At 44.4% G+C, this 22,324-nt stretch overlaps 1 protein-coding gene across 1 annotated transcript in view; it reads left to right on the top strand.

The window, feature by feature from the left end:
• LOC141968337 (gamma-aminobutyric acid receptor subunit rho-2-like) overlaps positions 1-22,324 on the top strand; it is a 42,593-nt gene that overhangs the window by 9,537 nt on the left and 10,732 nt on the right. The window contains exons 2-4 of the mRNA XM_074922920.1: positions 294-400; positions 14,808-14,875; positions 18,517-18,740. Coding sequence (XP_074779021.1) covers positions 294-400; positions 14,808-14,875; positions 18,517-18,740 — 399 coding nt within the window. The remainder of the gene's footprint in view (positions 1-293; positions 401-14,807; positions 14,876-18,516; positions 18,741-22,324) is intronic.

Here is a 22,324-nt window from a genome sequence, read left to right as displayed (position 1 = left end):
TATCTCCCCGGGAGCTGTGGTGTCCGGAGTGGAAAGAGCATCATGTCCATCTTGGATCTGGCTGAGCCAGCAGGACTGCCCGCAGCAGGGGCCAGGTCTGAGTTAATGCTGTGGAGAAGCAGTGCTGGGGCTGCTGTGCTGGCCTACGCCGTGGTGCTGGCAGCAACCACACTTCCCTCCATGGGGCTGAGCCCACCAGGCTGCCACTCCCAGGGCTCTGAAATCGGGCCGGCAGAAGTCGTTTGCAGAGTGCCGCAGGGATGGCAGACCAACACTATTGCTGTCTGTTGCAGTCGCATCTATAAGAAGAATCACGACGTGACCAAAACCTGGAAAGGAAAGACAGAGCAGCTTCTGAGAGTCAACAACCATGACTTCACCATGCGACCAGCTTTTGGAGGTGAGAATAGAATGGTTCCCTTGATTTCATGCTCATCTAATTTAAAATTATCTAATTAATCATGTAATTTAAAAAAATAGCCTCCGGCCAGATGCACCAGTGTGAAGGGAAAGGACTTGGATGACTTCAGGAGATATTTGAGGCAATTCAGAGAGGCCTCATCCTCACCTCATAGTCCTCTGTACAGCTCCTACTCTCCTTCCTATTTCTGAAATTGGCTCTTTTTTGGCTAGTGTACCCCAGAGCTCAGGATGAACCCTCTCATTAAGTATTTCACTGTTGAGAAGATGAACAAGATGCAGGTGTTAATGTTCGCTTGTAGCTGTGAAGTTGCACTGAGCCTTACAGCTGACATGATCAAATTGCAAAGTGAAAAATTCATTAGGTGGATCACATCCTTAAAATGGAGTATTTTTGTCCAGATAAAATCTTGTCTCAAACTCTCTAAAGCAACCAAAAGAGCAGAAGAGGAGGCCACCATCATCTTCACTTCTGCGTTCTGTCATACCCAGTTACAGGAATGTGTTTGCCTGATCTTTCTAGGCTCATTACTGCAGAGGTAAGAGAGTACCTGAATAAAAAATGTGCTGGTATACCAGTATGGAAATCATTCTTCTGAGTAGATCAATAACCAAGCCTCTCCATAACTAAGGACAGTGTTTTCTGCAGCTTTTGCTAAATGACTAATACTGAATCCTTCGTCAGTCAGCCTTCTAGGGTGATGTGCAGCATCTCCCTTTCCAGTGGGTCACATGAGTGTTTTGTGTTATGTATCCAGCCCATAGAACAGAGCTTCTCAGACCTGCCCTTTCCTGGAGTAGCTGATCTGACAGCACAGTGCTGTCCCCATGCTCACAATTTGGTTTTTTCCAAACTCCAGAGTCCAAAATGTGTCATCAGCAGTGTTTTTTTCCCCCCCCACTGTAATTTGCTAACAGGTTGCCATCCATCCTGCCTGCTGGAGGTAATTCTTTTGATCACCAGCAGTAAACTTAATCTGCTGTTTCTAGGGTTGAATAGTTTGCCTTAAATTATCCTCTGAATGGAACACAGGCAAATCTCCCTGGGGTTGTTGTCAGCACATCTGACAAGCCCAGGTGTGCAGCTGAAGCTCAGGGCTGAAGTCTGGGAACTGGCTCTGAAGGTACTGGACATGCCTGCTCCTTTTTGAATCATCTGTAAAAGTGATGCTGAATGAGCTGCCTGCAGGTCCCTCACTTGTCCCAGACGGGTATCTCTTTGAGAGTGATACTGCTGCTCCACCCTCTAGTTAGGGAGAGGAAGATTATGGCTTACTGGTATTTATTCTCCTGCCAGGTTGCTTCTTGTGGAAGGTAAGCCTTTCAACAGCGTAGAATTGGGAAGGAATATGACCTCTGAGAGATAAAAAGACCAAGGAACTGTGAAATTGGTTTCACAGACTAACCTACATCCTCTTGGCTCCAGGGGGAGACAGTCGCTGTTGGGTTTGTCCAGTCAGCCTTCTCGTTGGCTCGATGTCCCATTTACTTGTTTATTTATTGATCTTAGTTTTCTTTACCCGACTTTTTAGGCTTCTCTTTTTCATTCTTCTGATCTTCTCAAGCACATCTCACATTTCAGGCAGTACCTGCTACTGTCTGCAAAGCCTGGATCTGTGATGTATTGGCTGGATACCCATTGACTTTGGTCTGGCATTACTTTGTTGGCACGCTGTTTCGTCATAGATGTTAGTGATCATGTGCCATCCCACATGGCTTGCCCAGCACAGCACTGCTTTATCATGGATTTGTGTCAGTAGGTTGCGTGTTTCTTCTGAAGGGGGTTAGGAGGTTGCATATGGTTTGACATACATGAAGATGGATTGCAAATTTGCTATGCTTCATCTTTCCTAACAGAAGACTAGACTCTGAGAAGGAGGTATCATTCTCTGTTAAGTGAGTTCACTAATGTGTACATTTCTCCCTAAATACCAGATATGCCTTGTCCTGCTATAGGCTCATAGGGTTCCCCCTGCTTCCCATCCTGTAGATCCTCCTTCCTTCTCCTCTTCCCTCCACAAAACCTTAAAAGAGACATATGTGGAAAGCTCCTATGGTTCCTATTGGAGCAGTAACTTTTTCCTGGCTTTATTCTTCTCCTACATTCAGATAGGAATGACTATTATATAATAATCTGGCTGCAAATACATTTTCCTCTGATGACCATCTTCACTCCTCATTGCAAAGCTGTTGCCTGTGCTGGATTTCTTCCTTTTCCTTCAGAGAAGAGAAGACAAGACAGTGTTTCTGGTGCTGAAGATCATTCCTGTTTGCCCTTAATCACACGGTGGAAGTCAGTGTGCTAGTTCCAGCAGCTCTCCTGAAGCAAGCAAGAGGGGAGAAGCAAAGTGCAGAGGCAGGCTCAGATTTGAAAGCACAGAGGACCCCAGGCTGGTGGCCCTGAGTACTGATACAGTATGCATCATATGCAGTTGCAGGTACTGAGTGGACAGAACCATGCATGGCTTGTAAATTACGACAGTGGGAATGAGGAGAATCCGAAATGCTCATGAGACAGCTGTCACCACCAAACCAGTCTCACTGAGGGTGGCCATCCAGGCTGTATGTCATCATACTAAAATGCAAGGGAATAGAACAAACAGAGAAAAATAGCCAACTCAGAGAGAGTGCAGCTATGGGATCCTTAGACTCAATTTTGAATAGAGCTGGTTTTAACAGTATGTGGTTTTCCCAGCCAGTGAAGTCAATGACAAACTCTGCTGGTCCCAAAGGGAAGGGGTCAGGCTTTCCCTTCAGCAGGCAGAAAACAGTGTCAGCATCAGAGAGGGAATCTCACTAGTCTTCTAGGTAGCGGAGAAAAGCCTCAGAGCATGTGCCTCAAAAATCCCCCAAGTCATTGAAGATTTGGGTGCCATATTGAGTTTTCAGATTTTTTTTTCTAAGTCACAATCACTTGTTGCAGTTTGGCTGATGACTTCTGAGTGCCTGATGCGGACAGACTGGAAGCACCACTCTGTCCTTAGTGTCACCACTCAGGCCAAAAGACCTGCTCCTGGGTCTGATGGGGTGGCATGGCAATGCTTCTCTGGGAGGAGATTTGGACTCTTTCCCTTGATTCAGTTAGAGATAGCTGGGGAGCCACTGTGATTTTTTTTTTTTTTTTCTTAGATGGATGTATGTCAGGGCATGACACCTGTGCTTTTTGGGGAAGCTGAGGGGTTTTGTTCTGTTGTGCTGATGGTTTAAGTTTTGATGTGCAGTGTCACCACTGCACCGTATTTCTGTAAACAGACCAAAGTTTTACTATTTTTGTCAGTGTCACAGAGCCCATGAGGAACACCTCTGTGCACACTTCACACTGAATAGACACACCTAGTTACACAGCTAGTCTTCCACTGCTAATTGGAATCTCCCTCTTTTCTTGTTTTCCCATACTACATCCCATTGCATCATTAGGATACTCCTAGAGCCTAAAAACTTGAAGTAATATTTATATAATTGAGAAATACCCTAACAGCCTTCAGAGAGAAGTGACTTTATTTATAAAGGAAAACATGGTCTTTCTTTAATTTTCATTACCTCCTTATCTTGCAGAGGCTCAAAACCTCCTTATCTTGCAGAGCTACCTGGCACAAAGGTGGGATATTAGCAAAGTTGTGCTGAAGTTGCATGCGATAAGGGGCAAAACATGGCAACAGCTTTGTTGAGGCTCCAGCCTTGGAAAGCATGACTCACATGCACAGAGATAGCTCAGGTGCTACAGGTTCTTGCACAGCTGCAGAACTATGCAGTGTATTTTTAGTGACAGACGATAAGCCTGATGGAAAAAAGTATAAAGGAACGAAAACAGAAGTCTGGTAAGAGGCAATCCTTGCAATTTGTTCTATAATGCTATTCGTCAGGCAGTCACAATGATTTGCTATGCACTGCGAGTCCTTCCAGGTTTTGCTGCGGCAATGTCAGTCAAACTGATGTGGTCTGACCTGTGTAAGATAAAAAGGCTTTTGTGTTGCAGAGGCAGAGTAGAGCGGCCTGTGGAACACATGTGGCTGTAGCTGGTCACTGCCCTAGGACCCTCTCTGCTCTCTGGGAGCAGCTCAGGGACCACAGTCTAACGGAGAGTCCAGCTTCATGGCATTGCATTGGACCTGTGATGTTATGGTGCAGGTGGGAAAGGCAACTCATCTCTGGAAAACATAAATAATAAGGAAATTGTGAGTGACATTAGACTATAAAGAAACCAAATACTTCAGAAATTATGGTTCCAAAGCTTGGTGGGATAATGGGCAGCTGTTAACCTTCAACATTTTTGGTGGAGCAGACTACAGCTTCACTACTAAACTTTAAGCTAAAAGGGGATGGGGTCTTTAGCTGCTTTATTGTGGCCATAGTGACTCTTGCTGGTCTGCAGGGGACAGTCAGCAAGCTGCCAGCCCAATACAGCTGTGACCACTGAACAGAGCAGTCTGGGGTTATACAAGGTGAAATGGAAGAAAAACATTAGAGAAAGTGAAGAGTTTCTTAAGAAAAAGTATCTTTGTAAAGAGCAAGTGAGCAAGCAAATTTTGTATAAGTTGAGTTATTAACAGCCCAGTAAGCATGGTTGTCTTGGCTGCTCTCAGGCCATTAGAGACAAGCACAGTGGTAACAGTGGTAATGGCAAAGATTTTTGCTTTGCTGATGTTCAAAGTAGCCTCCATAAGCTAAAATAGACTGTTTGTTATGACCCTTAGGCAGTTATGTCCATGTCAGTGACCTTGTTCTAGCTAGCAGATGTTCAGGTATTATTTACAAATATTAATATTTAAAGATTATGTAAATGTTTGGTTTTCTGCTTTCCTTAAACATCCATTTTAAGCATTTCATCTATGACATCTCGTATTTTACAGGGAGTCTGTGAATAAGCAGCTTTAGTTGATACTTAAAATAGCTGTCTCTGCTGAGGAACAGCCTAATGCTGTACTTTCATTCTATTTCTTCATAGCTTAACAGCCTAACATCAGCTGGTCCTTGCTGCCCTTTCCTGGCAGTATTTTTGTCAGGATGGATGAATGGTGGGGTGAATGAAGCATCGGTAGTTCACTTAGGGTTCATATCAAGGGCTGGAATAAAACTTACTTCTCCCTCAATGAGATGAGGGGAAACAAAGGTCTCTGCAGTCCTGTGGCAGCTGATGAGTGTATCCTGGTGGTGAGTTCCCAGAAGCTGCTCACATTAAGAGGTCCCAGACATATATACGTACATTAAAAAAAGAATAAATTCATGTATAAACACACATATATACTAGCACTGAAGACTGTTTTGCAGCTTGCAGACATGGATCCCTCATGGACATTTGCAAGCCTCTCTGAGTGGCGCAATGTATCTGGCAGCAAAGAAGTCTCAAACCTGCCTGTTGCCCATGTAGATATTTTTATCTCAGGGCCTACATCTGCCTCATTCCTTCAAAGATAGATGAGGGGACAGAGAGACTGTCTCAGAGAAAACAATGAACCTTTGAAATCACTGTCAAAGAGAAAAATTAAAGAGCTGTCACAAAACTTTAGTCTCAGCTGGAGTGGAAAACAGACTCCAGCATTTTCATGGTAGCACGCTATTCCCTGTCTTCCAAAGCCTGCTTCACTGTTAAAAAATAAAAAACTGTGTTTGTGACCAGTACCTGTTTCTGACTAAGAACGGACTGGTCCTTTGCAGCTTTCATGCTGCTCCTCAGTGGGTGGGTTTAGGTGCTGAGACACACTGGGATGCAACAGGCTTTAATGTTGGGCACCTTCTGAAGTCATTCTTGAATGGGACCCGTGGAAACCTCCTGGGTTCTCTTGGAGGGGTTAGCTGCAGAGCAGATGTCCCATGCCACCTGGGGCAGAGTTTAGTATTCAGACTGGAATTTTTGCAAGATGCAACAAGCCACAAAGTCTTCTTGGTGTCAGAACCCATGCAAAATGGAGACTGGTTGGGTCCACCTATTCTACTTGTACAGCCACTGAATGCAGAGGCAAAGTGGGTCTTCTCTAAAGGTATTCTGTACAGCATCTTTTCTATATGCAGCACCTAAGTCACATGTGTAATGGCTTTCACTGAAGAGCTGGTCACAAAACAGAGAAGCTCACTGCAGAAGAAAAAGAAATGAGGGAGCACTCTCACCACTGATTCTCAGGACATCAGGTTGTGAATTTGGCAAAGGAATAAAGACATAAAGCCACAAACACCTTGACAGACTGGTCCCTGAGTATCTTTTTAATATCCAAGTGTCACGTCCTGCTCAGAGGAGGGGGACAAGTGACTCAGATTCACAAATCCACAGTGGAGCGGACAACAAGTCTCCAAGTCCAAGCATTTATTAACTACCCACAATGTACTAATTGAACACACGATAATTGGCTAAGTATATAGCAAGTTATGGTAAGCAATACAATATGCCTTGCATTTCTTACTGGAAAAAGGAAAAGAGTGAGATAGAGGGAATGGGAAAAATACAGATGACCAGCCTGGGTTCCTGCGCTGATCCCGCCAGTGAGGGTTCCAGGAGGAGGCCGTCTTTTTTGTTGGCATCCGTCTTCTTTGCTACACTGCTGGGGGCGGGGGGGCAGACGGGGGCAGAGAGAGATGGCCCTTTCTTCCCCCTCTTGATCTATACACACTTTCCTTGGATCCGTCCCCTAGGTCGACCCACATAGCTACGTATCCTATGTACAAGGAGGAGGGGTAAGGTGTTTCGTGGGATGATCTAATTAGCATGATCATGTCAGCCCTCGTTAGCATATTGAGGAGTGTTAACTTTAATATGCATTTCGCGGATAAGGAAGCAAAGTTCATTCAACAGGCACATGGCCCTTCAAATTTGCACAGGTGCCCCAGAGCAGGGCCATCCTCTCTCCACGGGGCTCTCTCCCCCAGCTACATCGGGCAGCGTTATCAGCTTTGACCTCCACAGAATGCACCCTGGGACTCAGAGTTTTGTCTTGCGAGTGTTTGAGGCATTTCTTCAATCAACCTCAACTTTTGCTTTCCCAGGCTGTTTTTCTTAGTTTCTCACAGGCCTGTTTTCTCATCTCTCACACCAAGTTTGATCTGAGGCAAGGATACTGACATACAGGAATTTACAGAAATAAGATGTTGCTGATTCAGTTTTGGACGGCAGTATCTTTACAGTGAGAAGGTTCAAGGGTGCTCTACCATGTCACATATAAATCCTATGCAGAAACTGTGGGGCTAATGGATATTGCCCAATACAAGAGAGAAAGCAGAAGCACTCCCATCAGCCTCAGATTGTGCTTCAGGTCATTTAAATCCTCTTTCAACATGCAAATATAAATATCTCCTTCAGAAGGAAAGATCCTATTTTCCATTTCCAATTTGTATAATGTTGAATTTGCTAATGACTGTGAGTGTCTTGCGTTTGCTTGGAAGCTGCCACTGTGCTGTGTCTGAGATGCAAGGGGAATAGTTTATTTGTGGCTTTGTTTCTGTGTGGAACTCTGTGGAACTCTGTGACTTTTATGAAGTTTTTTAAGAGTCCAGGGTTTGCTATCTGGTTGCATCAGTCCTGCTGAATTAGAATTTCAGTTGTGCAAGATATTGCAGTAGACGGCGATGGAGATAATTGATGTTGATGTGTTTGCTGTTTCTAGAAGAAATGTTTCAGTTGAAGGTTAGGCAATTTCTCTCTAGACCTTGATCTATAAATACTTGATCTCATGTTTAATTTGAATAATTCCATTAATTTGGCTGACATGTTTCAGAGACCCTAAAGTATGAGCTGAAAAGATTTGCTGGTCTGCATGCAGTCTTTGAGCAAAGCAGCACTGCTTCCTCTTCTCAGCCAAACCCACATATTTCATGTGGATTCATTTAGCTTTCCATCCAGCAGTGAACATCCTAGAGAGGAGCCTGAGCTTTGAGATTTCTCCAGTGTTACAGTATTCAGGTCTTTTCCTGGTTGTAATTCTCCAAGCAGATCCTTCTGGTTTTCGTCTCTCTGAAAAAAACATGAATATTGATAAAATATTTTTTATGACAAGGAAAAGTTGGTTGATGAGGGCTTTTTGTTTTTAATGCTATAGTCTAAGTTACTCATCCTCTGTCTATCTGCTCAATGTGTCAGATACCATCTCAGCTTTTCTTTTCCCTTCCCATTCACACCTTCCTCATCCTCTGCTCCCTTTCAATAAAGATTTTTTTTTCTGTTTGCTCATCCCTAGTGGCATTTGATGGGGAATTTGGCAAAGCATCTGAACTGCCAGTGGTTCAACAGTTTAGTTTCCAGAGAGAAACGATTAAAAAGCTAGCAGTTCCCAGCTGACTCAAAGGACTAGTGAGACCAAAGATCTCTTGACATCTTTCTGTGACTGATCAACAGCCGTTTAACTCAATGCTATGTGCTGTAGCCAAGATGACCTTTAAGGAAACCCAGGGTTTGTTTCTGTGGTTTAAAGAGGCCATTTCTTTACAGGGCTTCTCGTTTGCTTCAGACACTGCATGCATTTACAATGTTCTTCGCATCAAGCGCCTCTGTAAAACTGCATCATAGTAGAAGTGTTGAAGAGTGGTGGGCCAAGTGAGTATGCAATTATCATTATCAGTTATGTGCATTGCCTAGAGCAGGACTTGGTGATCATCTGATTCCCACCACTAGCTCCCAGGCAGAAACATTTGGGCTGGCCCCACTAGATCTTCATCCACTCTTCCCTGCTCAGCTCAGCCTCTTGTCCAAGCCTCCTCCAAAGGGTCTTCTTGGTGTCTCAATGGACTCTCATTGCTATTTATGTGCTTTCTCATCACCTCAGCTCCAGGTGCTGAATGAGGAGCAGGGAGAAGGGAAAAGCAGTGATTGCTCCTGATGACTGTAGTAGGATTTTCCCCAAGAAAGGCAAGTTAAATATTTCCACTGATAAGTAATTTTACAGTTTCATCTTCATTCTGTCTGTATTAAGAACTTCACATTTGAGTCCAGAGTTCAAACTATTTCTCCCTCTCTCTATTATACTGACTGCTTTATTATCCCTCAAATTCATGATTAACCATAGAAAAGAAAAAAGTAAAAGCAGTTTCACCGATGTACAAGACACCTAACCTCAGACCTCTTTTCTCAAGGGCTTTCCAGACCATCCAGCTTTACACTGAACACCCTATATTTTGAGTTTAATATAGCTTCATGGCAGCTCCAGACTGAACCTTAGACTTTGGCCTTGCAATGAGATAACTGCTGGTTATCTGGGAGCTAAATCGAGGGATTGGTGCAAGAATATGAAAAAAGGAAAGAACGTAGACATAGTGTTTTATCTTCAAGAGCAGATAGGGAAGGAACCGGAGAGGGACAAATACTAACTTGGCAGCATTCTGTTTGTTGTTTTTTGTGTTTCGTTTTCAGCTGATTTTTTTTATAATCTGTGATTAGTGTTCAGTCAAGCATGGAAATTGGAGCAGTAAATAGACTTTGGATGGGTGTTGATTTTCTGAATCAAGGCTAAATTAAGCATTTGTACACAGAGAGTGTCTCTTGCAGTCTGGAAGCTGGGTGGGGGCTGTCCAGCATGTGCTGGGCATGCAGCCCCTCGGCACCAAGGACACCCAGTAAGAAGTACCGTGGCTGACTGCTGCCTTCCTCTTCTGGCACAGCCCGATTGTGCTGTGAAGTTGTCCTGGCAGAGACTGTGTCTTCTCTGTTAGCACTGTGCCTACCACGGCATGCCTGTTTGGGATGGCAGCACTGCGGGCACTACCACAATGTCAACAGCTGTGTGTGATAATGAATAATAATAGTTATAAACGTTTTCTAGAGCAAGAGCCAGAGGCAGCGCTGATGGCAGCCTTGTGCCAGCCCTGACATGGGCTGTGTTGGACCGTGGAGCCTTTCTGAAGTGTCTTACTCTGAGCATTGAGTCTTGTTCTTGCAGAGGGCCAAGTTAAGTATCAAAAATATGTTACACTGAAGACCTGTTGGGTATTTAAAGGCATTAAGGGAATAGATAAGTATTTAAATAATTTCCTAGGCTCTTCTTGATCACCATGCATGACTTCATGAGAAATCTGAGCAAAAAAAGGCTAACTGGCTACCAACACAGCACTGCCTATCATCAAGCTTGTGTTGTTTCCCTGTTGATCATACTGCACACCAAAATGCATGTTAACACCACAGATACAGTGATTTTTGCTACACAATCTACCTTGTTTTAAAAAAAACCAAAACACATTTTACTGATCAGGAGGAATATCATAGAGAAATTCTTTCTCTTGGTGTTGTTTTTAACATTTGTTTACTCAATGTCTTAAGTAATCATAGAGAGTAGAAAGAAGTGTGGCTGCAACCAAGGTATAAACTCATAGAGTGATTTCAGATTGAAAAGGACCGCATTAAATTACTATACATAAGACAAACGGGGTTGGTAGAGGGATGTAGCATGACTTATTAGGTCAACTGAAAAGAACCAGAAGTAACAAAACACCACCCTAAAAACAGCACTCCATAAACACTCTAATAAGCTAATTTGCTTATTAGACATTATCATAGTCAATAACTACTCAACTGAAGAGAATAAAGGGGAGTAGAATACTGCAAAGCCATTGCCACAATATTTTCACTTAAGGAAGCCACCATTTCCTCTGGTGAAAACAGAAGATGAGGCATTTGTGGAGTGACAGAAGGACCATGTGCTGGTCATTGTCTGCAGGATTCTGGACTGCATGTTAGGAATGACACATCTGGCAGGGACATAGGCAATGCATCTTCCCAGGGCAAGGCGCCAGACAAAAGAAAGGACACATGGCAAGGGCAACAAGGAAAAGATACCTGTGATTTTGACATGGATCTGCTTCTCTCTGCTGAGTTATGGTGATCTGAAAAGGAATCTACTGGCTGAGGAACAGTTGGGTCCTGTGGCCAGATCAGTAGGGAATGAGTACATTTCCTGGCCTGACAGGCAGGGACTGGCTTGTGAGGAGCCAAGCCAGTGCCACCAAAGGCTCTCTGACCTGCTGTCCTCCTCCACGCCTCTCTCCTCTGGCCCTGGTGGCTGACATGTGGCTGATGCCTGACACGTCTTTCCTTGGGCTGAATCAAGTCACTGATTTGGAAGAAAGTAGTCCAATTGCTGCTGCTGTTGGTGGTTTTGACTGAGTTGACTTTCTGTGTGTCAATGAGCTGAACAGTCTTACACAAGGTCCCACCACAAGCTCAGGCTACGCTGTGCAATTTCACCCTTTGCTGAAAGTCATTCCCTGTGTAATTTGGGGAGGGGGACTGAGGACTTTTCTTGCCTGCTGGATGAGCACACCGGTGTTGTGAAGGCTTGTTTGTAAGAGGAAAAAATCTTTAGCACTTCTCAGCCCTGCTCTGCTGATGGATGCGTTTGTGACAGCATGTCGGTGTTTCATAGCAGGTGCAGTCTGGGGCTTTGTGGATTTTCCCTGTTTCAGGGAATACCTGTGAGAACGGTAACTGAATGCCAACAGGGTGAGAGTTTCGTTGGCCTCTGGTGATTCCTTATACTATGTAAGCATCTGAAAGGCAGACAGGAAAGGGAGCAAGATGGCTTGTGTTACTGGAGTAAAAAATCTTAGCAAAGTCTCTGGGCTCCTAAGAGATATGTCAGTGCTGATTAACTGAAATTTTCCCTCAAGTAAATCTTTCAGACAAACACCCTTCAGCTTGGACAGACACCACCAAGATACGAATAGGAATGAGCAAATGTTTGCTGGCATTTTTTTAACCCCGAGTTACATGTCTGAATGTGACATGTAGGTGTTTGTAAGCATCTAGGAGTCATCTAAAATTTCTGGGTTAGCCATGTTTCAGCTTCATTGCTGAGGGCAACAGTCACTTAAATTGGATTGGTGGTGCTGAGGAGCCTGGTCCTGCTCCCCAGGGCTTGCTGCAGGGTTCCTGTACCCAGCACAGCTGCTGATGGATGGTGTGGGCGCAACAGGCTGGAGCCGTGTGTGCAGAAGGGGGACAGTGTCACTGTCAGCATGCTCTGCTGTAATTCAGTGTGCCTGGCTTATCAAAGCCAGTCAAAATATGTATCAGGGCCAGTCACAGTTATCAGCTTGTCTCGTAGGCTTCGCAATTACCCTTTCCCCAACGAAGATGAATTGGTGCTTCTTTGTCCTTTTATTGGGTTTGTGTGGCAAGGTTTTGGTAGTGGGAGAGCTACAGGGGTGGCTTCTGTGAGAAGCTGCTAGAAGATTCCCCTATGTCTGATAGAGCCAATGCCAGCCGGCTCCAAGACAGACATGCCACTGGCCAAGGCCAAGCCCATCAGTGATGATGGTAGTGCCTGCGTGATAACATATTTAAGAAGGGGGGAAAAACCCCTGTGCAATTTCAGTCAGAGAAAGGAGTGAGGATACGTGAGAGAAACAACTCTGCAGACACCAAGGTCAGTGAAGAAGGAGGGGAGAAGGTGCTCTAGACACCAGAGCAGAGATTCCCCTGCAGCCGGTGCTGAAGCCCCTGGTGAGGCAGCTGTGCCCCTGCAGCCCGTGGAGGTTGTCGATGGAGCAGAGATCCACCTGCAGCCTGGGGAGGACCCACGCCAGAGCAGGTGGATGCCCCTGAAGGAGGCTGTGACCCCGTGGGAAGCCCACACTGGAGCAGGCTCCTGGCAGGACCTGGACCCGTGCAGAGAGGAGCCCACGCTGGAGCAGGTTTGCTGGAAGGACTTGTGACCCCATGTGGGACCCACGCTGGAGCAGCCTGTTCCTGAAAGAGTGCACCCCATGGAAGGGACCCACAGCTGGGAGAGCTCATGAAGAGCTGTAGACTGTGGGAAGGACTCACGTGGGAGAAGTTTATGGAGGACTCTCTCCCATGGGAGGGACCCCATGCTGTAGCAGGGGAAGAGTGTGAGGAGTCCCCCTGAGGAGGAAGGAGCAGCAGAAACAACCTGTGATGAACTGACCGTAACCCCGTCCCTTGCCCCCCTTGCGCCACTGTCAGGGAGGAGGTAATGAATTTCAGCCCAGAAAGAAGGCAGGGGGGTAAGGTGTTTTTTTAAGATTTAGTTTTATTTCTCATTATCTTACTCTGATTTGATTGGTAATAAATTAAATTAATTTTCCCCAAAATCAAATCTGTTTTACCCATGAGAGTAACTGCTGAATGATCTCCCTGTCCTTATTTCGACCCATGACCCTTTCATTATATTTTCTCTACCATGTCCAGCTGAGGAGTGGAGTGATAGAGCAGCTTTGGTGGGCACCTGCCATCCATCCAGGGTCAACCCACCATACTTCTCCAGCAGAGGCAAACTTAAGGTCGTGTTCAAAACCCCTGAAGATTCATGGGAGTCTGCGTGCAGCTGTGGGTACAGGAGCAGGACGGATGGCAGCTTGCAAAAGCGTGCTGCTTTCTCAGAACAACTTTTCTGCTCTCTTGTTAGGCTTACAGTGTATTCAGAGATTGGATGTGGTCTTGAGGAAGAAGTTACTGTAGTTTAATACATACATGCAGCAGGCCCTGCTGCGCATGGCACTGTGCAAATATGGGTCTGGATCTACAAAGGGATCGTGGTGCCTCTTAAATACCATCCAACTGCTAATCCAGTTCAAAATCTAAGTGCTAAAAATCTTTGCAAACCTTCATGGAGGTCATTATGGTCCTTGGAAAATTCATTTCTGCTGGGCAAGCCCCAGATGTGTCTGTACAGATTGCTCAAGGTCACAGTGGATCCACCTGGATTGTTCCTCAGCAGTTCCTGCTGACCTGCCTCAGTGGGTTGTGCTGTTGTGCACATCCCTGTTGGCACTTACCTCCTCAGTGAGCTGGAAAAGGGAACAAGCTGTGTGAAGGCACACTATGGGGAACTTGAGTAACCCGAGGAGGTCCTGGTCATTAATGATCAGCAGTCTACGGAGGAATTTTGATACAGGATTTCTAGTAATAGAGGAGTGTGCATTTGTTATGGGAAGTTTTCTGTTTATTTACTCTTGTGAATTCTCTGGTTGCTAATTTTATAACTACTGTGGAAAAACTAGTAATATAACCAATGAGTCATATGAATTAAAATGGTGATGGGCTCTTGAGAGATTAATGCAGCTTGTCTTGTTGATAAGAAAGGAAGAGCTCACTGCTTGCAGTTTCTACTTCTCAGTCCTCTGTTATTGGGGCTCAATTTGTTCATAAAGGCCTAAAATTTATGATGGGATGGCTTAGTTTTTAAAAATGTATGCAGATGTTCCATCCAAACTGTATTAGCTGGGCAGAGTGTCAACATTGCAGAGCATGCCAAGGGGAAGATAATTCAGTGTTTCAAAGGGGCCTTACATGGTTATTCAGTGACTCTTCTCCCAGACCCCTCATGAAGAATCATGGACAGAAAAGCATAACATAAGTTCAGAAATGTTTTGCATGCCACTTTATAGTGCTAATTAAATGCAGATGATATAAAAGAACAGTTATTTACATATCAAAATGTAATTTTCTACAGGCCCTGCAATTCCTGTTGGGGTGGATGTGCAAGTTGAAAGCTTGGACAGTATTTCTGAGGTTGACATGGTACGTAATCCTCTTTTAAACCTCAATTATTTCTAGACATGAAAAAGTCCCTCCCACTTGAAACCTGTGGATTTCAAATGATTGGTCAGATGAAAGTAATAGCTGCATTTGGCAAATTCAAAGAATCTGATATTCAGAACTAAAGACTTGATAAAACCAGGTGATCAAAGGCTTATCTCTGTATCTTCAGATAAAGATTAAAAGTATGAAGGGAAAAGGGACCTTAAATGGGAGAATAATCAGTGCTATGAGGGATCTATCACAACCAAAAATATAAACTGCGTAAAGCTGCGTATGAAGGTTTGAAGGTATATGGTGAAGTTCATGTAAGCTGCATTTACAGCAAGTTTTTTTCCTTAGGTTAATTTGTTTTCCTTGAGTTCATTTGTTTTAAATGCATGATTCTGGGAGGTGCATTAGAAAATTAAGTTGACAATGTAAATGAGAAGGAGCCGCTCCTTCTTCATCACTGGGAGTAACCTCACTGAGGAGTGTAAGTGGGATCTGTCAGGGGGACCCTGAAGTGCCTCTGCCAAAGTGGAATTTAGTGTGGGGGTATAGTTTTTCAGTCACTGATGATGCTGTTCAGTAAATTTGCACCAAGTTCAATTGTGATTTATTATCTTTATTTTTTCATTAAATAAAAAAGAAAAAGAAATACATGCAGTTGTTAACCGGCAACAGTTCTCAAGGTGCTCCCAAAGGCATATTCACATGTGTCTTCCTGGGTTTTTTGGTTTGGTTTTTTTTTTTTTTTTTTTTTTCCACTAGTAGAAATGGAATAAAAACACTGGAAAGAGAAGTGGAAAGGGGAACATAGAGGGAAAGAGGAAGCTTCTTGGTTCCTTCCTCCTTCTGCCTCTTTCTCCCTGCTCTTGGGCACCTTCTCTGGTCCAGACAAAACATGAAGACTTGAAGAAAGATCTTCAGATTGATCAGTTTTTACTGTGGTGAAATTACATCTTCATTAAAACAAGGGACCTTGCCTGCCTGGATACAGAAAGAGAGGATGGGCGGGGGGGGATGCGTGCAATGAAGCTCATGGGAGGGAGCTGTCAGAGCACAATGTCTGTCTCAGGGAGACTTGGGGCTCTAATATATCAAGAGAATGTCAGAGCAGCAAAGACACCTAATTAGTGCAAGTAAATAACCTGCAGTGCTTTCTGTCAGGAACATCTGATTTCAACAGAAGTCTTGCCTGTCGGGTACCTTTGAGGTCAGTTCTCTCCGTTTGCTGTTGATAACTTATTTTTCCCAACACAAGACAAATACTTCCCACAGCAGTTGCTGACTTGTATTTGGGGTGGAAGAATGGTCTCCCAGGTCATTCTGGGTTATGCTGGTCTGTTTGTCCTGCAGTCTGTCCCAGCATGGATGTTTGCGGAGAGGAGATCAGGCAGTGAGCGATCTGCACGGCCAGGGGCCCTGGGCTGGCGGTGCCTGCAGCAGGGTGCCCTCCTCATCTGTCCGTTGAAGGCAGGGTGGAGCTGCGGGCACCACGTTGAAGGGTTAGTGTCCCTAGTAATCAGGTACCCTCGGTTGGTCAGTCCTTTGCCCATCATTGTTGGAGCAGGCACCTGGTGCCCCAAAGAAGCACCAGATTGAAACGTCACCAGCTGCAACGCACTGTACTTTTCAGACAGCACGTCAATGATAGCAGTCAGGGGTTTTTTAAAGCATGTGGTTTTAAAACTGGTGCCTGTCCAGTCATCATGGATAGGCTGCTGCTGTGTGCACTGGAGGGGCATGCTCTTGAGGCTGCTTGGACTGTGGTACAAGGCACAAAGTGTGCTGCCAAAAATGAGGCACTTGTGTATGCTTGTTCACTGTGCCTCCAGCAGGTACTATCATTCTCTGTTTGTTGTAAAACTTGTTTCCTAAGGGATTTTCCTACTCACGAGTGCTGAAAAAACCCCTTTTCTCAGCTTGTAACTAGTGCATGTGCTGGTCAGAAAGGAGCAAGCTGTTAGTGATTGCAAACTGCCTCGTTTGATTCACACTACAAGAAAACATCAGTAAGTTCAGTTTTATATTTAGAAGGTGTTGCCAGCTGCCACTTCGGTTTTGTGTCTGCAACACTTGGTGCCCTGTGTCTTGGCCATTGGAAGCCCATTTGGAGAAAGAAGGAGGCTGAAGGTGAGAGGGCTTCTGCCTAGGGGGACAAGGAAAGGAGTGGTCTGGAAAGTGGTGCGGCCCTTCCCTCACTGTCTCTACAGGCAATCTCCGTGCCCCTTTCCACGCTGTCCCTACAGGCAGTCTCTCCCTCCATGGTGGCTGTAAGTTGTGTTGAGGGTACTGATGTCCCTTCATCTCATGTCATGCCTGGGGCCATGAAGTGCGTGCTGGTGACCCTGAATAGCCAGGCTCTTTTTCACTGCATTTTTGACTTCTGGTGTAACTGGCACTGTGTCCTAAGAAATCATCAGTTATGCCTCTTCCTTGGTTTCCTTTTTCCCAGGTCTGGTCAAGCTGATGAGTTTGATGTCCAGCCCCTGAGGCTGGCTCCTCCAGTCAGGTTGCAACCTAATCCCTGCTGGTAGCAGCAGTCACTGGAAGTGTTTCTTTGGGACTGTAGCTGTAAGGGGAAGATAGCCAGTGTCTGGTAGGGAACAGGAGCTGGCAGCATCCCTGGTGGGAGCAGGGATGGAGACTGGGAGCAGTCTGCCAAGATGGGGATCTGTAGGTGGGTGAGTGGAAGTGTGCCTCTGACAGATCCTTGCCATGGTCAGAGAGGGAGCTGTCTGGCCAGCTCTGCCCCATGCAGGGCAGCAAGGCGAGAACTAGCACTAGAGACTTCTTTGGCAAATTCATGAAAAACTTATTGGCCATGCAAGACTGTTGCCAGACAACCCTTTGAAATGGAGAGTCAGGTTAACCGATGGATTGTCATCAGCAAAGCAAAATGAGGTGGTGGTGGTTTTAGAAAGCAGTTGCCTTGTGGTTAGGAAGAGATCCCAGCCTGTGTTGCTGCCTGCCTGGAGCTGGCAGCTACAGCTCCCATAACTCCTCACTTAATTGGGAATATAAAAAATCCAAGTGTGTTTGATCTCTCAGCATGAGTGAGTAGATTCAGCTCTGAAAGCAGCAGCTGCCAGGTTGGGATCAACAAACAGATGTTTTCCTTTGTGTACTGAAGGTCCTGCCCTAGCTTAAAAGGGAGCTTTATCTATACATTTGTATGGTAAGAAAAACGGTTCCCTCAGTTGGTTGCTGTTTGCAACAATTTGGTTCTTTGGGGATAAATTCCTTAGTGTTTAGCCTGATCATTAAGCTAATTTCAAAGTGCTTCCTCTTGAACATGCTACTGATACCATAGACCTTCAAGATAATTTTGCCAGGATTGAAGAATCATTTCTGCAGGGAGGTTCTTCTCTTGGGGCATCTTTATATCCCTTTTGGGACTGAACATTACTGGGTACTGTAATACACTGATTGGTTGTTTATGTTTTGTTTTGTCTAAAAGTATTTTGTCAGGAAAATCTATTCACAAAGAGCATTGGTCAAGGAAAGAAACGGCAGTTGAGAGGGGAGGGATTTAATCTGCCTGTTAGGAAGGAGTAAGTTTTCTTTCTGGTGTTTCCTAGATGTAGAGAGCAACACTGACAGACCTCTCTCTGGTTCTCTTCCTTTTTTTTGTGAAGGATTTTACTATGACTCTGTACTTAAGGCACTACTGGAAGGATGAGCGTCTCTCGTTTCCCAGCACCACCAACAAGAGCATGACCTTCGATGGCAGGCTGGTGAAGAAGATCTGGGTTCCTGATGTCTTCTTCGTGCACTCCAAAAGGTCCTTCATTCACGATACCACCAAGGACAACATCATGTTGCGAGTGTTCCCCGATGGTCATGTCCTCTACAGCATGAGGTAATGGTGCAGCCCCACTGCTCCTGAGCATCCACTGAGTTTTTGCTGTCAATTTTGCTCCCAGCACAGCTTTGGTGACTACCAGGACTGCTTCTGCCAAGCCTGCTATTCCCACTGCTGATGCAGAGCTGTTTCTGGCATGGCCAGTACAAAATGCCTTGCAGGAAGCTGCGAGAAACCATGCTGTGGGCAGTAATAGGACAGTCTCCTCCTGGGGGAAGCATTCCACTAACTCTTTGTAGTCAGAGGAGGGCTTATTCGAGTAGGAATGTTTGTCCCGGGGTCAGTGTGTGATTAAACTGGAAGCTGCTGATATACCAGATGGTGACCTCTATAATTATCCTATTTTGCTTCCTGTTTGTCTAGAAAAAGGTTGGGTGTTTGTTTTGTTGGGTTTTTTGTTTGTTTGCTTGTTTTTGTTTTTGTTTTTTGGTTAGCATTTGCACGTTGATGTAAAGGTTTAAGTTTATTGAAGCTGAAATGGCAGCATTAAAGATGTGCTACAGTCCCTGGTTTTCTAGCAGATTTGTTGGCTGGAAGAATCCTGAGGAGGCACGTCTGTCATGACTTGAAGGGTTACCTGGACTATGAGTGTACACAGATCATGACCGTGGGTTTGCAGGATTCTGTAATACACGAGGACATGGAGGCTTGATCTTCTAAACTTTCCTACCTCATTTCAGATTACCAAAATACCACAAAAATCACCACTAGCAAGTATACCTATGATTAATAAAGTGAATATATATATATCATGCTATTACAAATTACTATCAGTGATCAATAATATAGTATCAATCAATATAGCAACAGCCAATAACAGCAATAACTAATAGGTATGTACTGTTACAGGTTACTACAAAATTATAACTAGTGGAGCAACTCGTCAACAATATAACAGCAGTTATAATAGATTGCTTGTATGGATGTATAATAGGAGTATCAAGTGATACCATCAACAAGTGAACCAAATCATCCCATGGATGGGAGGACAAACCAAAACAACCCCAAAAGTGGGTCCAGAAGGGGCCCGATGAGACACCAGACAGAGTCTCACTTCAGAGATGCTCTGTGTCACAGAGTCTTGAGTCAGCCTGGCGTCCTCAATGAGAGTCTAAGAGCTAGTAGAAAGTTCATGCACTGAACTCACCCTGTTTAGGAATGGAAAAGTATGTGCAGTCTGGGAAGCTCTAGGAGAGAAATTTTGGATAAAATTTATGTACTCCGTATATCACAGAGACATAAGAGAGTATAGGACACTACCACTTTAAGCAGCCAATAGATACTGTTAATTTATATTTTTCACCTGTGACGGCCAATAGATGATGATGGTTTTTGTTCTTTCAAACCAATTTTTATTTTTCATACCATTTCCCACCTTTTCTGACAATAAATTGCCTTTACAGTCCCTCTTCTGTGTGCTTATCAGTGTTATCTCAGTATACCTCCAGTTTCTAGTATCCCGTCTGTGTTTCAGAGAGGCCGTCTGTGCTTCCCAAGGACATGTCTGGTTCCTAGGCTGGCAGGCCTTTCTCCGTCAATATTTTTCAGCAGATATTTTCTTTTGCTCAGTAATTTCCCTCTTCTAATCAGGCCACCTTTATGGCTGCTCACTTCAGAATCCCAGCAGATTTAATTTCCTTCAGAAGAACACAAAAAGAGATATATAGAAAAATACACTGCCAGAGGAGAAAAGCTTGAGAGCTGAGGCAAAAGGACATTTCCCCAGGACAGAAAATGTGGTCTCAGTGTACAGTGACCTTTGAATGTTTTGTAGCCAAAGATTTCTGTTCTAGGATATTTCCAGAACTTACTCACTTTAGCTATGGTAAAATAATTACCAAAAATCAGGAAAGGTTTTCTATGAAGTTTGAATCAGGAGGTTATTTATCTTTGAAGAAAGAGCACCACTGAACTGGTTTCATAGGCCAAATATAATTCTGCTGATTTTTTAAAAAAAAAACCCTGGACAAATCCTTAAAATGTTTGTGCATGAGAGAGTATGAACCATATGGCCACTTCTTTTTGCCTGGTATAATGATGAAAATCCCATCTTGACCCAAACACTAGGAACACTTTTCCTGTTCTGAACCCATTTGACAAATCCATTTATTGCATGAAAGGTCTGTTTACCCACACCTTAACTAAGCACCTAAAGACACTGTGTATTGTGTTAGAACTGGATGAGTATGAAGGTGCTATGTAGCAGGAGAGACAAGAAGGAGAAAGTAAAATGAAGGAGATTAGATGTAGGCTTGAGTCAGTACTGTGAGAAGAGCAGGAGGGTGGGGAACTTCTCGACAGATGTTGCTCAGTGTAACTGAACCGGTTTCCATTGTTTACACCCTGCAGTTCTCATGTGCTGAAGCCAGCAGCACACCACTTGTTAGCAGTGCTCAATAAAACCAAAATGAAGGAACAAGTATTTTTAATGGCAAACATTGGCTCTGTTCAGACCTGCTCATTTGCTCACATGCATTTGCTTTCAAAATTTTCTGTGAGTTGCCGAGGAGGTGATGTGACTTTCTAATGTTACCCTCAAGAGAGAGGGATGTGTGCTAACCACAGCTGACCACACAAGAGTTAAATGGATAATTTGATGATACGTAAACTCTAAGAACAAGAATCTGCATAGTATTTGGGCCTGGTGGTGTTTAGGACACTCAGAATGTGATCTGGCTGACAAACCATGGGTGTCCGGTGGCACTGGAAATGCCCTCAGGTGTCTTGCGATGTCTGCATGGGGCTGGCATTGGGCTGAGGGACATTTAATTCCTCATTTGGGCCTCGGGCTTTCAAGGCCACCTGAACACTGCACTCTGATTGAAGAATATCTTATTGATGAGCTGAGTTTCTGTGCTGTCCCTGACTAACAAACTGTTAATGACCACAGGCTGTATGACAGTTTAGGTGACCTTGAGGAAAGAAAACAGCACATCGTAGTGAAACTGAGTTTTACAGCGCTTAAATGCTACACACAACGAGGGAAAGTCAATGCTACATTATACCTTCTGGAGCATATCCCTAAAAATCTTCTTTAAGATTTGCTCATATGGCAAAATTTTGCTCTAGTTTTATAGCCAAAATGAAGAGCATGTGCTTTTAAAGGGTGATGAGTGCGTAGGTCAGAGTAGGATTTGGGTCACAATCCCCTGAACAGAAGAAAAGTTCTTTATCAACACCTGCAATGAGTCTAGAAAATGGTCATGGCCAACATAAGTCAGCCTCTGAAACGATGACTCACAGCTGATTTGCCCCTACTAAATCGGGAGCTCCACTGCAAATCTGTCCACAAGAGAGAGTTCAGACACACTGGAAAACTTATTATGTAACGTTGTGCACAACTGGACTCATTTGAAAACTGGAGCTGTGATTGCTGCAGCTCTTTAGCTAAGACATGAACTCAACAGAGGCAAATTTCACTTGTTGAAAAACAGCTGCACACATTTTATAACCCCTCCCCCAGAAATTCATCCCCCAAATTAAAAGAATTTGATCAAAAACTGAAAGAAACTGCTTTTTCCTTGATAATATACTGGAGGAATTTTGTGGCTTGCAATGAGAATGGTCACATTCCTTAGACT

Source organism: Athene noctua, chromosome 1, assembly GCF_965140245.1.
Source record: "Athene noctua chromosome 1, bAthNoc1.hap1.1, whole genome shotgun sequence".
In the NCBI taxonomy this organism is placed as follows: Eukaryota; Metazoa; Chordata; class Aves; order Strigiformes; family Strigidae; genus Athene; species Athene noctua.
This window is presented reverse-complemented; position numbering and strand designations above follow the sequence as displayed.